This window comes from Carassius auratus, chromosome 2 (genome assembly GCF_003368295.1).
Source record: "Carassius auratus strain Wakin chromosome 2, ASM336829v1, whole genome shotgun sequence".
Taxonomy (NCBI): domain Eukaryota; kingdom Metazoa; phylum Chordata; class Actinopteri; order Cypriniformes; family Cyprinidae; genus Carassius; species Carassius auratus.
In genome coordinates this window covers 1,777,849-1,794,778 of record NC_039244.1, presented here as the reverse complement: position 1 = coordinate 1,794,778, position 16,930 = coordinate 1,777,849, and the positions used below count along the sequence as shown (strand labels likewise).

At 34.4% G+C, this 16,930-nt stretch overlaps 2 protein-coding genes across 4 annotated transcripts in view; both read left to right on the top strand.

Annotated features, from left to right (window-relative positions):
* The window catches only part of LOC113112126 (ceramide synthase 2-like), a 371,308-nt gene that overhangs the window by 226,947 nt on the left and 127,431 nt on the right, over nucleotides 1-16,930 (top strand). The gene's annotated exons all lie outside the window — the stretch shown is intronic.
* LOC113112071 (transcription factor E2-alpha) overlaps nucleotides 4,845-16,930 on the top strand; it is a 37,210-nt gene continuing 25,124 nt past the window's right edge. For both annotated transcript variants that reach the window (XM_026277465.1, XM_026277455.1), the window contains exons 1-4: nucleotides 4,845-5,400; nucleotides 7,539-7,677; nucleotides 8,569-8,632; nucleotides 16,594-16,664. In XM_026277465.1, the coding sequence (XP_026133250.1) occupies nucleotides 7,624-7,677; nucleotides 8,569-8,632; nucleotides 16,594-16,664 (189 nt within the window). In that variant the 5' untranslated portion in view covers nucleotides 4,845-5,400; nucleotides 7,539-7,623. The remainder of the gene's footprint in view (nucleotides 5,401-7,538; nucleotides 7,678-8,568; nucleotides 8,633-16,593; nucleotides 16,665-16,930) is intronic.

Genomic DNA, 16,930 nt, shown 5'->3' with positions numbered 1-16,930 from the left:
ACTTACAGAAGTAAAATAGGGTTTTGTAAATAATGCACTGCAAACGAGGGGAATGCATTGATGAGGTGTGTGAAGCTCTCTTAGATGTGTGTAGGCAGTCGAGGGTTTGATCTGGGTCACATAACGCTGCTTTCCTGTTCGCAGTAAGTCTGCTTGAGGGTTTCAGGCTGGAAAGCCCACCACTGTGATATGACTTTGCACTCTCAGGTGCACAGATACCTGTCTGACAGACTTCCTTTCAGCAATATCATGAACATTTGAGTTTAAAAGACAATTCATATTTTCTAATACTAGAGATTTGACTGTTTGACTGAAATAAACCAAACTGAATTGAGTTGAATGTTTCATAATTGATGAGCTTTGCAACACTGTTGCTGAACCGAACTGAATCAACATTGAATCTGAATTAAGACGCTATTGGTGTCTGTAGAGTCAAATTTGTTGATGAACTTTGTATCATGTTATTGAACTGAATAATGACATTATTATCTTCCTTAGAGCTGAAATTTAATTGCATTGTTTTGTATTTTCCTGTTTGTTTCTGTGAAGCAATCTGTATTGTATAAAATGCTAGTTATATGTGACTTGATATTTGCATATTGTAAGACCAACATATCCATGCATTCTTCTGTGCTAAAGTCATGAGGTAAAAGAAAAATAGTCTGTTTCTCACTTAATTCGTAATGCATTTTTCTTCCGGAGATGCTGTTTTGGAAGTCATTTGCAAAACATATCTGAATGCTTTTTATTTATGCTCTTCAAGGAACAGTTTAACCAGAAACCTGAAAATTTGCTGAGAATCTCTTCACCCTCAAGCCATGCAAGATTAATATTAAGATTAAGATTAAGAGTTTGTTTCTTCATCAGGTTTGTAGAAATGAAGCATTGCATCAGTGTCTCATCAATGGATGCTCTGCAGTGAATGGGTGCCGTCAGAATGAGAGTCTGATAAAAAACATCACAATAATCCACAGCACTCCAGTCCATCAGTCAATGTCTTGAGAAGATAGCTCAACTGCTCAACTTTTTTTTTATCAGCTGTTTGGACTCTGATTCTGACGGCACCCATTCACTGCAGAGCATCCATTGCTGAGACACCGATGCAATGCTATTTCCCCAAACCTGATGAAGACACAAACTCATCCCAATCTTTGATGGACTGCGGTTAAGCGCATTTTCAGCAAATGTTCATTGTTGGGTGAACTATTATTTTCTCTTGATCAATGCATGTTGTACACGTGATTTGAGAAATGCAGCATTATTCTGAATGACATTCTTCTGTCAGGTGTGTGTTTATCATCTCAAGGATTGTGCAATTCCATTTTAATTGGTCTTTTTGTGTGTGTGTGCAATCATCAGTCCATTCATGTTGTGCACAGCTGCCTCGGTCCGTCTCCAGATATCACAGGACCGTCTCATCATGTGTGTCTTGTGTTTTTTGACCCTTATCTGTACAGTTCAGCGTATCTCGTCTGTTGTATGCGTTGGTTGTGCGAGGTGCTGGTTGCCATGGTTTCGATGGTATTGGCGGATGCTTTCAGTTAGTTAATCCTGCTCGATGCTCTCCAAACCCTGAGATGAATGCACTTGATGCCAGACGCAGCTGGCCCTGCATTCAGTCCTGAGCGTCCGCAGGCCCATCGACTCAATACAGCAGCTATAGTCAAGCGTGGACGGCTCGGAGCCGCGGCGCCTGCTGATGTCGGCGGAAGGTGAGTATAAACATCAGCACTCATCACAGACCTGGAGATCAAGTTGTGCGAGCAGGGATGTTATTTGTGAAGCGTGCTTGCTTTGACCAGCACATCATTTAGCATTGCTATCATATGCAAAATATGAAATATAGGTTTAGCATGCTATAATTCTATGAATAGAATTTTAATAATAAAGGTTTATGGTGTAATAATAGAATTATACCATGTTTAGCATGGTATTTTTCTATAAACACAAAAAAATGAATAATAATAATTTAGCATTTTGAGTTAATAACAGCATTTATGAATTGGCATATACAGTATATGCATGTCACCAATGTACAAATGTATTTATCTGTTTAGTTTTAGATTTAGCTTTCATCATTGTTCATCTGTTTTATAAATGGTATAATTGTATAGATAAAAATACAACTAAAAATAATATTAAAATTTAATGCATACAAATTATGAATAAAAATAATATTTTATTAAAACTTTAAATAATCATAATAAAGTAAATAATAATTTTGATCGGAAAAGTTTAATTTATATTACATTTACTTTTTTTATATTACCTTTTTTGTGTCGGTTTTTAATTTAGTTTAAAAAAATACATGTTTAGTTTGGTATTAAAAAATACAAATAAAATTAATTAAATTAATAAATTGCAAAAAATACATCAATTATTTAGAAAAAAAATAATAAATAATAAATGTGAATGAAAATATTTTTTTAGCATGGTATAATAATTATATAAATAAAAACGTAATTACAAACATTTAATTAAATAAAATTGTGTATATCCTGAATTATTTTATTTCACTTATTTATTTTGATTTACACTGAGTTACCTGATGTGACTGAAACAAAGTATTATATATTGTCTGTTCACTGAAGAAGACAACATGATAAAAAAGTTAGTAAATCCTCATGCACGCAGGGTTAAATTCTCACACACAGCTCTATTCAGTGTAGGGTTAAACTGATTGACAGGCCTCTTTTAGCGTCTGTGTTTGTGTTTCAGTGGATTAGTGTTCCACTGTCTGTCTCGTCTCTTTCCATAAATACAGCACTAAACCTGACCAGCTTCACTTACTCTTCATCTACTAAACTTTAAACGCCAGAAAGAGATATTTATGACTTAAATGTTTCAAACTAGGTTTGATGTTGCTGTATCAGGTAATGTCATGCCATAATATAATCTTCACCGATTTGTAACATTATCTGAGCCGCATCTGTAATGTAACGCATTAATGAGCGAATCCGAGAAGACAAAATGAAGAGAGGAACTTGATTTGAATCATTTAACTGTGAACTGTGTCCATAAATAGTTATTTGGCTGTCAGTTTTGGCTCAGATTGACGTCAGCTGAAAAGGAGTTATTATCCCTTTTCAGGAATATTTCCAGCAAACAAAAACATGTTCTGAGAACATTAAGCAAACGTTCCCAGTAAGTGACGAAATCCTTATTTCTGAATGCTATCATTTTGCAAACATTAAATGTTTTTTAAATGTTGCTTTAGAACGTCCTGTAACATTTAAAAAAACGTCCAACTAAAACGTTAGCATTTTTGAGATTATTATTAAGACTAGATAACTTGTCCTCTGGCTTATTTCTGTTATTTCAGTTTCTTGACAACAATAAAATACATGAAAACCGATATTATATTTTGATGAACGATTATGAAGGAAAACTGATGATTCGTTCACAGTCAGACCTTGAATCAAGAACGTAAAAAGGTTGAATTTTGATTTTGTGTGTTGACTTTAATGTCAGTGTTTACCTGGACTCATTTTCACTTTTAAATGCCACTGTTTGACTGTCAACACCTGAGGACAGATATATTACACATATGAATCATCAGGCCGCTGTCTGTTCATATTAATCTCTCCCCTGGAGTACTTCTGCACCACAGTGACCTCAAAAAACACCGGTTAAAGGGCTGAGGTGGAGCTTCTGTTTTCCCACCACAACACCAAATGTCGTCGCTTCCTCTTCTTTCCTGCCCCCTGAAAGTCCTGTTCACACCTCCATCCACAAGCCATTTGCTTCGCTTCACTTCAGTTCTGATTATTGCTCATTTTAGATAATCCAAGGTGTCTGCTCTCCGAATCGAAGATAGATTTAGGAAGCTGCCTTTACACCAACGTGCTGTTTTAACAAAGAGAAAAAAATAAGCAGGTTTATTATCAATATATCACGTTTTCTCAAATAAGAGCCATTTTTACTATACAAGGGGAATGTGGGATAAATAGGTATATAAATGGGTATAAACTCAGTTTATGTATTGTATTATTTATCTAAAGAATAAAGCACCGTTGTGGAATATATATATATATATATATATATATATATATATTTATTTATTTATTTATTTTTTTTTTGCAGAAATATATTTGTAAATATATATAAAAATACACATATATAAAAAATATTTACTAAAAATGTTTTAAAATATATTTAGCTAAATATGCTTTCTACATTAATCTTTTTTGGCCATTTTTAAAATATATATATTTAAAAGCTGTAAGATTGGAAATATATTTTCTCCCCTCTAAAATACATTGCGTTATGTGAAGGTTGAAACTAAATATATTTTCAATTAAAAAAAAATGTAATTGATCTTCAGTTTACAGCACATATTTAGCATATATATTTAAAATATATTTTGCCTTTTTTTTTTTTTTTTTGCAGTGTGGGTGTACAAGGGGTTTCACATAACATATCATGGTTTTAAACGGTTAACACGTTTATGTACACTCATGTTTACACGATATTCCAAAGAACAGCTTGGTAACACCATGGTACATTTGTCGGTATGCTATAGCCTATTTTATTTTTCATGTGCCGAACTGTGATCGTTCTTTTACATTTTGATTTGATTCGGACACATTTTTAACAAATCTGAGTTTCTGCGATCACGATTCTACCGTTGAATTTAGCGTTAAATGTTTTGCGTAAAACACATAAATACACAGTATTCCATGGCTTCCTGTTGCCATTCTTTTAAAACCTAGGTAGGGTGCAGGGAAGAGAGGGTTGGCTTTAGTGGTACAAAGATATTCATTGGCCGTTGAATGTGTCAATCAAACGTTCTGGAACCCTATTGGTCGGCTCGGTGGGTCTTATCGCTCCATTTCGCACTGTTTCTCAGTCCGTCGGTCTTTAACGGTGCGTCGTCTCATTCCGCGCGCTAGTCTAGTACGGCGCATTTTACAGCAAAATCCTTCTCATATCACGATAAATTTAGATATACTATTGTCCGCATTATTTCGCAGTTTATTTACGTTGAGTGTACGGTAAATCTCAAAGTAATCGCGTCATAAACGCAGTCCTAGTTTTTTGGGCGTTTGAAATCGGACACCGCTATAACGTCTCCCCTCTGCGCGGAGGGATACACTGTTGCAGCTGACAATGTGGACGGTGCTAAAATGTCTCCTCGGAAGATGAGATGTTACATTTGTAGCGCTCAGAAGAATTAGAATATAACTCTAGACAGAGTTACATTTGAGCGCGGTTACATTGTAACAACTCTCGACCAGGACTGTTCGTGTTTCTCGGGAAATAGGAGGCGTTTTACACCGTGATTAAGCGGGATCTGAGACGCGGAGGGGGAAATTTTTGTCCCCCAACTTTTGTGTTTTTCCTCTCGGGCTGAAGCGCGTTTCTCTCCCGCTGGATGCCGCGCGCGTGACGTGAGAAACGGTGAGTATTTACAACGTTTGTCGGATTTTACGCTCGAAAACGTGCGTGTTTTTGACTTTAACGCGTCTGTTGGGATTAATTAACTTTTGTTGCACGGCAAATGTGTGTGAAGTGTTTTGTCTATGAGCTTCGGTGTGTGTGTGTGCGGGGTTCGAGTCCAGAGGAAACGGCTTCTTTGTTCAATACTGGAAACAATGTCAAGTTTAAAACCCCCGTATAGCTGTATTTTTACAACAGTGATTCGGTTTTTACAACTTTGTTAGACATCTACCAAATCTTTCACGTGCATATTTTCTGCAATGTGGGAATTTAAAGTTTTTTTTTTTATGTTATAAAAGATGAAAGTTTGCACTTGGGTTTAATATTAAGTCATCTGCGAAGTGTTTTGCATTTGTTGTGTTATTAGTTTCCTCCTGTTTGCAGTTCTTCTAATGTCCTGCTCTGTTTATTTGGGTTTTTGAAGAAATAACTGTTCCCTTTTACACTTTCGGGAATGGATTTCCCATCTTTTCCTGTCTGGGAAACTAGTTTAGGTGTTTGCATGCTCTCTTTATCTTTATTCTCCCATATGGAGTGTTTCTGGTCGTTGTGTAGTTTTCAAACTTTGTGTCGAGGACCGTGTGTTTCTTTGTGTTGGAGAGGTTGGGGGTGGGGGGGGGGTCTAGGGTGAACGTGGCCTAAAGTCTTCATGTGTTTTCGGCCTGTTGCTGATCATGCTTGTGTGGAGTCCTATGGGGTATTTTCATCTTTTGGATGTTAGATCTCTAATCCTGCAGTTGCACGTGTTTTAGAAAGTACTGTGATAATTCAATGGCTCAGTGATGTATCAGATGGAGCTTTTATATATATGTTTGTGTATGCATAATGGTGCTGAATGTCCATGTGGTGTATTTTTTAATATTTCCATGATACAACAAGTCATGACATATGTCCAAAACGACTCCAAATGATGGTCACACACTGATGCCATGTAACACAAATGTCACAAACATCAGTTCAAGTGAAAATACATGTCCATAAACATAATTTAACCCACTCTTTTGAAATGTATAAACCTAGAATTCCATGGTGTCTACATTTGTAATTTCAAAAATGGGGTAGTAGTTTTGGGTATTTTATGTCTAATGTTATTTGCCCTCAGAACCATGGTATTTCCATGTACATTACTGTAATCAGAAATGTTTCTTGAGCAGTAAATCATCATATTATTCTGATTTCTGAAGATCACGTGACACTGGAGTAATGATGCTGAAAATACAGCGGAGCATCACAGAAATGCATCACATTTTAACAGGGATTCGAATAGAAAACAGTTAATAGTATTTCACAATATTACTGATTTTAGCCTTAGCCAGCCTTGGTGAGACTTCCTTCAAAAACGGCACAGTATAATCATGCTACATCTTTGTGATGTTCTTTTGTCAGTGTGAACTGTGCATCCCAGATGCCAAATAAAGCATTATTTTGAGCTGGCTTCATTGCAGTATTTGTGATCTTTATTGTTTCACGGTCATCTACCTGTTGATCATCAATGGAGGTGTTGATTATGATCCAGTGAAGGTGTTATTGGCGCGGGGCTGATGACGAAAGTATTTTTGGATAAGGCTTCTCACTTTTCTCGTGTCTGTGTGATGCAGTGCTGATGAGTTGCTTCATGAATTAAGGAAAAGTGTAAAATCACAGCACTTTGTTTTAACTGGTGAACTGGTTACATGACATCTGTCTTCCCAAAGCATATTATTCAAGAGCAAATGCATGTATTGCATAGAAAAAAAATACCATATATAAAAGTTTGCAACCCTAGTATGTGTAGAAATAAACATTGTTTAATTCCAGGAATCATTGTTAACTAACTAGTTCCCGTAGCCTAGGTGTGGGTAAGTGGGTGGTTATTTCTCGAGCGTCTGGATTGGAGAATCGCAGGTGGTCTCTTTTTGGGTGGTTAACCGAGTTCAGATGTGGTGCATTCTGGGAAAACACTCTATTAAAGCCGGTCTGTAGAGTAGTTCTTCAGATGGAAGCAGCAGCCCGATTATTTTGGATCATACGCATTCATGTCAGATTTAATTACTAGACCCAGAGATATATAGAGATGATCTGAAAGTACGTTTGTCCATTATGCATCTCCTTCCCTGCAGGATCATAAACCTGTTTGAGCTGAGAGCGAGAGAAAGAGAGAGACGTTTGAGCGAGAGAAGCAGATCAAGAGCACACAGGACCAGGATGGCGACGGTGGGGACCGACATGGAGCTGAACGACCTGCTGGATTTCAGTCTTGTAAGTGTTTTTTTTAAAATAAAAGACATTCATGGGTAGTTGACATCAAATGTGAAGCGGTGTGAAATGCAATAAGGTGCGTGAGACTGTGCTGCATTATGACTGGTTGTCAGGCCATGCACGTGATTTTATTTTGCTTCATAATTGAGATGTATGTGGAAATGTAAATGGAGAAAAAAATGTCTTTGAATGTTTTTGTGTGTGAATATACACTTGTGATACTTATACTATTGTAGATTAGATAGTATTACAATTTTGAAAAGTTAAATATTTTATATTTTTATTTTAGTTAAAGCTTTGGTAATTTTAATGTGTTTTTGCCATTTTTTTGTAGTTTTTGCTTTTTATATACGCCGATATAGTATTTATTATTTTTGAGTTTTAGCTTATTTTAGTACATCATGTTAAACTAAATTAGTGATAAATGTTACCTTGCATTTTTTTGTGAAATTTTATTCAGTTCACATTTGTATAGTTTCAAGTAATATCTATTTTTTAAGATATACACTTCCTTAAATTGTTAACTTTTATTAATTTTATTACTTAGTAGATTTAGTAAATAAAACTGTTTAATTTGGGTAAAAGCGTCTGCTAAATGAATAAATATAATTGTTAAAAAATAATAATTTGCAAACCTGAAAAAAAAAAATATATATTTTTTTTTTTCTTTTTTTTTTTTTTTTTACTTGTTTTATATTCTTTTTTCCAGGTTTGTATACATGTATATTTGTGTGTGTTAAAAAAAAAAGATCTAATTAAAAAAGTAATTTTTCAACTATGATCTAAAAGATCTGTAAGGCGCATATAATGTATTGTTTATTATTCATGTTGTTATTTTATAGCTATGGTGGGTATTTTCTCAGCTGATATCATTTGTTCTCTCTTCTATAGTTGATTCCTCTTCCTGTGTCGAACGGGAAGAACAGAGGCCCTACTTTACCCAGCAGTCAGTATGGTAGGCACTTTTAAATTTGCTCATCTTAACCCCAAACATGACTTTTGTTACTGCTATACTTTATATTATATTATAGAAACGACTGGTTCAGGGTACAGAGAATCTGATGTAATCTGCAGATGGATGTTAACATGGTAAATCCGGCATGTAGAGCATTCTTTCGCTGCACACGTGTCGATGTCGTTAGAGTCCGAATGTTTGCGAGGCCTGTTTGATCCTCGTCATTCTCTCTCGCTGTTTCATGTTCTCAGCTGTCGCCCCTCCATCACGAGGGAGGAGGGGATGATGGGAAATGATAGTCGTCCTCTCACCCCTGCGAACAATGTCAACAAACATTAAAACAACATGCAAAACAACCCCCTTTCTGCTCTGCACCGTCACACTCCCGAACGGAGTCCGAAATCAGAGTCTTTTTGGTGGAAATACGAGGTTTTTGGGTGAATCTGACTAAACTGAATATGTTCGGGTGACTTTTTGCCGTTTACAGTCACGTGATTTAATTTAAAAGGAACGGTGTTTTATTTTGCAGTGTCACATTTAACTTAAGTAGAGGGGTTTTATTTAGTTGTATATAATTTTGTAGTCATTTGTAGTAAACTGTATAATGCACAATTTGGCAAATTTTAAAATAAATTAATGAAAAATTGGGCTTAATCAATTTGCGATTTGGACTTAATACTGTAAGTATTAAACTGGAAGAGGACTTTTAATGTGAAGTCTGCTTGTTGTGTTTCTTTCTCAGTCTTCAAAGCAACCTGCCAAAATAAAAGTTAGGTTTAACTTGAGGAATTTGTGACGCATTACTGTGAATTGTGAAGTATGTTATTGGTGTGCAGTAAAATATTCTCCTAAAAGTATTAATGATAATAAAAATGTGAAATGTTTACTATTTAAGAAATATTGCACACTTTATTATATACAAAATTAAAATAATGCTTTAAATTGTCATTGAAGTAAACTTTAAAATATTTTAAAAAAAATTATGCCTTTATCTGATCATCACTGTTTTTTTTTTATAAGTTTGTTTTAAATCATGAATCCAGAAAAATAAAAACAAAAAACAGATAAAAAAAAAAAAATCAAACATTTCTTAGAGCCACACTGTTGTGAAAAATTATAAATTAAATTATTTATAAAATGATTAAACACTTTTTGATTATTTAAATTGATGAATATGGTAAAAAAAAAATTAATGGAATTTTGGATAAAAATAAAACTGGTTCCATAGGGGCCCTGAAAATTTTATTATTTTAATACTTTTACTAGTTCTTCTTTTATACATTATGATTTCATTTAATTACACATGCTTTTTAACTACTGAAATCTTCTAAAATAATTATAACGGAATCTTAAATAGTAAATAAATTTTTGAGGAAAAAATATATATATTTTTGGGAAAACAATAAAAATGGTTCCATAGGGCCCTAAAAATTTAGTAGTTCTTAATTCAATTAATTATACATGATTTCTGATTGCTAACATTTTATGTAACCATTAATCTGAAGAAGTTGGTAAAATTAAAATGCGAAATAATAAATTGGATTTCATAATTCCCATTAGTTGTCAATGAAAGTCCAATGTTGTGTAGACTCCATCGTTTCTCAGAATATCTTCTTTTGAGTTTTTCTGATGAAAGTTAGTCACACAGTCAGAGTGACATGAAAAATCCCTGGTTTTTGGTTTAATCTAGTGTTTGAAATCATATGCTTTGTTTTTTGTGACTTTGAAAAGCGTCCTGCCCAGTGTTTGTGCTTCGTTAATTCATTATTCGATCGTTTGACATTCTGTGTGGATTTGAGTGGGAGGTTATCATGTTTTTTGGCACAAATATGCAGTGAGAAGAAGGATTTGCTCTGAAGTTTGAAGGGGCCTTTTGCGTGTCTCACGGGCCACGGTTTCATTTACTGAGCACCTGAAACTGAGAACAAGTTTGATATTTATAACAGCAGAACTTGTGTTAAAAATACTGAGAAATGCAAAGAGTTTTCATGAATAGGAAAGAAAACTGATCTTCCTGTGCAGTGCAGAAAAGTTCAGCTTTTTGACGACATTCAGCAGCTGAGTTCCTTTGACTCCTCAAACAGCTGATTGAAAATGTTAGCTGCAAGAAGCTAAATGCTAACTAGTCTAATTAACCGCTTATGTCAAAGTGAACTGTGTTTCTTGATTTTACATCACTACATTCGTCACACATATTGATTATTTAATATACCATGCATCCCTAATAACAAAACTAATATAATATACACTAAGACTTCTGATATGCAGACTAAATAGAAGCAAGCAGAGGTCTGCTTCTGAGTCACCTGGAGCGAGAGCTAGTAATGGACGGTGTTTGTTTCAGAGGCGGTGTCTTCTGAACGCAGTGTTTTGGGGATCTGGGACCCTTGTAGCCCGTGACTCAAGTGTGACTCGTTCGGCTCGGTGTTTCTCTCCTTATAATTACAGCTCTGGTGTCTCTGTGTGTGAATGTGTGTGTCCTGAGTCACTGTGAGCTCACCGACTCGCTCACGATCCCCTCGGGACAGAAACTCTTCCGTGGCTGTGTTTAACGCCTCTATTGTGGCGTGTAATTAGCGTGTCTGTGCGGGCAGGTAGCGTGTAGCTCAGGATGACACAACATGACTCTCGACTGCAGTGATTCATCAACTACAACCTGCTCTCACTCATCAAATGTCTAGATCTCTTAATGTTTATGTCGTCAAACCCTTTGACTTCTTATATTAGGCCTACTTGAAGTTCCTCAAAGTGTATATACTTGAAATATTTACTTTATAATTTTCAATAGTTCACGATTATTTGATATTCGCTCATGACATACAGGTAAACAATAATTTTACAAATCTTTTTTTGGTAACCATTTTATTTTGAGATTTATTTATTTTACATTATTTATAAAATTTATGATTTAATCTACTCAAAATACTATTCTTCACTTGCTTGGGGCCCTATGAAATGCATTTAAAAGTCTTTTTTAATTATTTTTTTTTTCCAATGTCTTTTTTTTTTTTTCTAGATCTCGTTTTACTGGTTTAAATTAATTTTTAATAATTAAAAAGAATGGCTAATCAGATTAATTCATAAAATCTTACCAACTAAATATTTGTTTTAAATAGCAGTGCCCTTTTATTTCATGTTAATGGTTGTTTTAATTATTATTATTTTATATTTAGTAGTCTCTGATCAGTTCAATTCATAAAACAAATTGAATTTCTAAAAAACATTATTTGTGTCCTGTGATTGGTTTTCTGTTTAATTTTAATTAATTTTTTTTTAAATGTAATTTTAATTATGATTTAATGCAAATACCATTGTCAAAAATTATAATCAAAAACAGTTTCTGTTTTCTGCATTCTTTATTATTTATGCAATGTGAAAAACGCATTGTCTTTAATTTATTATATATATAATATTTATTTTTTGCTATTTGTTCTGTTTATTCATTTAAACACTTGGGATTAATTGAAATAAATCCTTAATTTTACATCATTGCTGTTTTTCCTTCTCTATCAAGTGAACATCAGACTGATCTGATCTGAATTTTTTCCCGTGACTGAGTGAGAAGATCATTTCTAAACCTTGCTCTGATTTGTTTGATAGTTGTTCTGAATCTGAACTGCGGTGTGCATCAAGCGTGGTTGTGAGTTGGAGAGGTCGCTGGCCTCTGTGGATCAGCTTGTAACCATTAGACGCTCAAACACGCAGCAGACGCTTTTTATTGGGCCTGCGGAGCAAAGTTTTGTTTATTCAGGTGCGGAGGGGAATGTCTCATAACTCCAGCCGTTCCCTTTTAATATAAAGAGATTTTTATGACTGTCTGGAGAGGAAAAGAGCATTTTTCTGAATGAATTTCTCTCTTTTCCACCCAGCAATCAGTTCTGTTAATTGGAGTGAATATTCAGTGCACTTATGAATATGAATCACCTCTATTTTTGAGTTTTTTTCATACTGTGCTGATATGTCATCGACCTCCTGTTGTTTCTCGCGCCATATTTCACAGTATTAGCTGTCTTTCATCTCTGTCTTTCTCTCCCACCCGCCACCGATCGCTGTAAATATCAATCTCGCTTCCTCTTTACCTCAAACTCTCATGATCAGGATCAAAACTGACCAAACTTACTGCTATTAATACACATTCTTGCACTCATCTGTTCACCTTGTGTGGAAAAAAGTCTTCATAATTTTATTGAAATATGAAAACAGTTTATTTTAGATTCTTGTCATATTACCTAAAGCTAATGAGATGCCTTGCCTTTCACTGCCTACAAAGACAGCATCCTATCTAGGGATGCGCAATATACTAGTTTAAGAAATTATTTATTTTGTAGCATGTTGTTTAATATTGGATATGTATTATAATATTGATATTAAACTGCCTGTTTTTACTTTTCAATTACCTTAAGTAGGGATGGTATCGTTTACATTTTGATGCAGATACCGATACTGCTTACCGATACTTACCGATATCGATACTTTTTGGTGCAAAAAGATATGAAGTTGTTAAAAATTTCAAGTAGTTTTATTGCTGCTGTATTAATGTTCTTCAGTCAAGAGCAGGGAGTTATTTTTCTCTTTGTGTTTTATTTTGTTATAATTAAAGGTATAGTTCACCCCAAAATGAAAACTGTCTTCATTTACTCACTCTCAAGTTGTTTTAAACCCGAATGAGTTTCTTCTTCTGTTGAACATAATGTTATTTTGAAGAATGTGGGAAACTAAACAGTGCTGGTCTCCAGTGACTTTCATATTTATTTTATTTATTTATTTATTTTCTCTATTATCAAAGTCAGTGGGGACCAGCAACTGTTTGCTTACCCACTTTCTTCAAAATATCTTATTTTGTGTTCAACACAAGAATAAATACAAATTAATACATGTTTGGTACAACATGACTGAGTAAATAATGAAAGAACTTACATTTTGAAGTGAAGTATCGTTTTAATAACAAGTTGCATTATGTGTAGTACTGTCCCTTTAAGAGATGCACGCACTCATTTCTCTCTTGCCCGTTTACTTTCACTTTATTCATAATAAACTGTTTATATGTAAACCTTGTGTGTTTTTGACAGTATTAGCAGAATAAGATAATAACTAATTATCGGTACTCCGGTATCAACCGAATTACGGAAAAATACCGGTTCTCGTTACCCATTCCTACCCTTCAGTGAACGCTTGATGACTTTTGAAATGAATTGAATACTTTAACACACACAATCTTTTATTTTTGTAGCATTTCAGATAATATTGGATATATATACGATAATATTGATTCAATTGCCAGGTTTTAACTTTTTCATTACCTTAAATGTCAAGAATTCGCTTAATCACACACTTAATCTATTTATTCTGTAGCATATTGATTAATATTAGATATAGTTTTAGCTATTATTGATATTAAACTGCCCATGTTTATATTTTCATTTAATCTATTCTTGATGACGGTTAAGGTAATCTAATATTTTATCATTTATTTATTTATTTTACATTTTGTTTACCTTAATCTATAAGTCTTAAAGTTTAAATAATGCACTTAATTTTTATTTATTTTGTAGCTTATCAGTTGATATTGGATGCATATTTTTGCTTTTTGATTCAGTTAATTCTCAAGTGTTCAATAAAAATAATTGAATATATATCTTATATCTTTAGCAAATCTCCAAATAATAATTCATAAATTTATACAAATTTTTAGTGTTGCATTTAAAACTATTTCCTATTTTCTGTCTTTGTTGTACTATTAATAAAGCATAAAAGAGCATCTATAATAAAGCTGTTCTCGAGGTCATTCTGTGGATGCCGTCTCAGTAGGAATCTCAGCTGACCCTTCGAGCGGCTAGCCACAGGAAGTCCAGTCATTGTTATAAACGCCGTTCTTAATGCACTTTCCGTCCTCATTGTGTGCGAGCAGCTCGTCTCAGCGGTGCTTGAATAATTCTTTCCTGTTTTGTAGGTTCTGCTCCGTCGCTGCTGCGTTCTCTTGTTGTTGTTTTATTGAATTCGTGGATCACGCTTTTTTTTTCACAGCAATGGCTCTCGAGTCGTAATTCACTCGTCCGCTGTACTCCTGTTCCGCTCCGTCGCCAGCGCTGTCATGATCGCCCCCCCATCCCCCTTTTTAATTAGACGACAAAACAAAAATTATGAATATTCATAAGCAGACACCTCATTAATATGCACAGTTATGCAAATCAGCACACAATTAAGCTGCTGCTCTCCAGAGATGCTTGCGAGTGTTAAAGGGGGGAGACGGTTTTTCGGGAAATTTCTGCACCGTCGATCTTTAAAATTCTTCCGTTCGGCGGCTTTCCAGCCTTTTGTGCTCGACGTTTGTGGTTTCGAAACCTTTGAGGTTTGGTTGACATGTCTAATCACACATCAGCTGGTGAGATGGCAGATACGGAGACGCAAAACAAAGCGCAGATTCAACCATCGAGCTGACCTGGTATTGCTGATAATGCAAACACAGAATGTGAGAACGATTTAACAAACAAAATCTGTTGTGTCTCGGGAGCTTTGTGTGAGAAAGGCTTAAGAAACTCATCTCAGGGCAAGAATACAGAGATTTCTTAAGATCTTTTACTCTACGAGTCGTGCTTGCAAACCACTGATGAGTCAGTTTGTAGTTTTGCACAAACATATTTGATTTTCTGTGGCATGTTTTTCTGCAATGCATTGAAATTATTTGTAGCATATGGTATACTCCATTAAAGCTGAGGTAGATAACCCATTTTAAAAACCTGTATTTAAATAAATTTTGTTATTTTAAACTTTAATTAAATCAACTCTGCTAATCAGAAATGATCCTTGAGCAGAAAATTAGCATATTAGAATGATTTCTGAAGTGATGTTGAAAATTCAACTTTGATCACATAAATAAATTACATTTTTAAATGTATTCATATTGAAAACAGCTGTTTTAAGTTGTAATAATATTTAAAAAAAATTCAATGTATTTTTAATCAAATAAATGCAGTAAATTTGCATATTAGAATGATTTCGGAAGATCATTTGACACTGAAGACTAGAGGAGTGATGCTGAAAATACAACTTTGATCACATAAATAAATTACATTTTTAAATGTATTCATATTGAAAACAGCTTTTAAGTTGTAATAATATTTCACATTTTTTTCAATGTATTTTTAATCAAATAAATGCAATAATTTGCATATTAGAATGATTTCGGAAGATCATGTGACACTGAAGACTGGAGGAGTCATGCTGAAAATACAACTTTGATCACATAAATTACATTTTAAAATGTTTAACAGCTGTTTTAAGTTGTAATATTTTTAAAAAAAATATTTTTAATCAAATAAATGAAGCACATTAGCATATTATTATTATTATTATTATTATTAACCGCTAAACGACCGTTAAGAATTTTGACCGATTAATACGATCGGTTAAATGCGCAAACACTTGCGTTTATCAGTAGAAGCAACTTCTCCTTTTAGTCATAAAGATAAACCGAAATTATAAACAGTTTGCCTTTATTTACATTCACAATAAAAACAAATCTTTGTGCATAAAATAATCCTAAAGAAAAATAGGATTCCGCTTTCTGACATTTCCGAAACGGCATTTTTCATAAAAATATATTTCTCGTATACGCCTATTTATTGGCTATATATAGCCTAGCTTTATCATGTTTTCCTCCGCTCGCAGAAGCGCTGCAGATGCTCTCTGATGTGATTTATGAATCCTCATGTTCTGTTGTTTCTTGCTTTTAGCGCATGCCAAAGTAATCCCCAGGAAAAATAACCGAAATGAACATCACTAATCATTTGACACTAGAGTAATGCATCCTTGATGAGCAGAAGAGACTCTTTCAGAAACCAACTGATTCTTGTTTTTTAACATTTAGTGTTGATTAAAACTGCAGGCATGTCTAATTCATAACTATTGGATATCGGAGCATATCTAGTTCTAAGTGTTGATGATGTTTGTGTGTTTTTCAGTTTTGGATGAAAGAAGTGGCTCCGGCTCTTGGGCTTCTGGAGAAGCGAACGGTCCCTCGTTTGGCGCACGGGTAAGAAATCACCCAAATACATCGTCTCCGGTGTTCCCTTCAGACCTTAATCCCTACAGGCAACAAACCCAATATCTAGTCCACTTCAGGATGTCTCTTATTTTGTCTCGTGAGGGTTTGTTTAAAGCAGACTTGCGTGTATCTGGAGATGGGAAGGTCAGCAGACGTGTGTTTGTAGGTCAGATTAGCCGGCCATTTTTAGCGATCCTCGTGTTTACCTGCCGTGTGTATCTCTGATCTCTCACCTGTCAGGGTTCATGAATGTT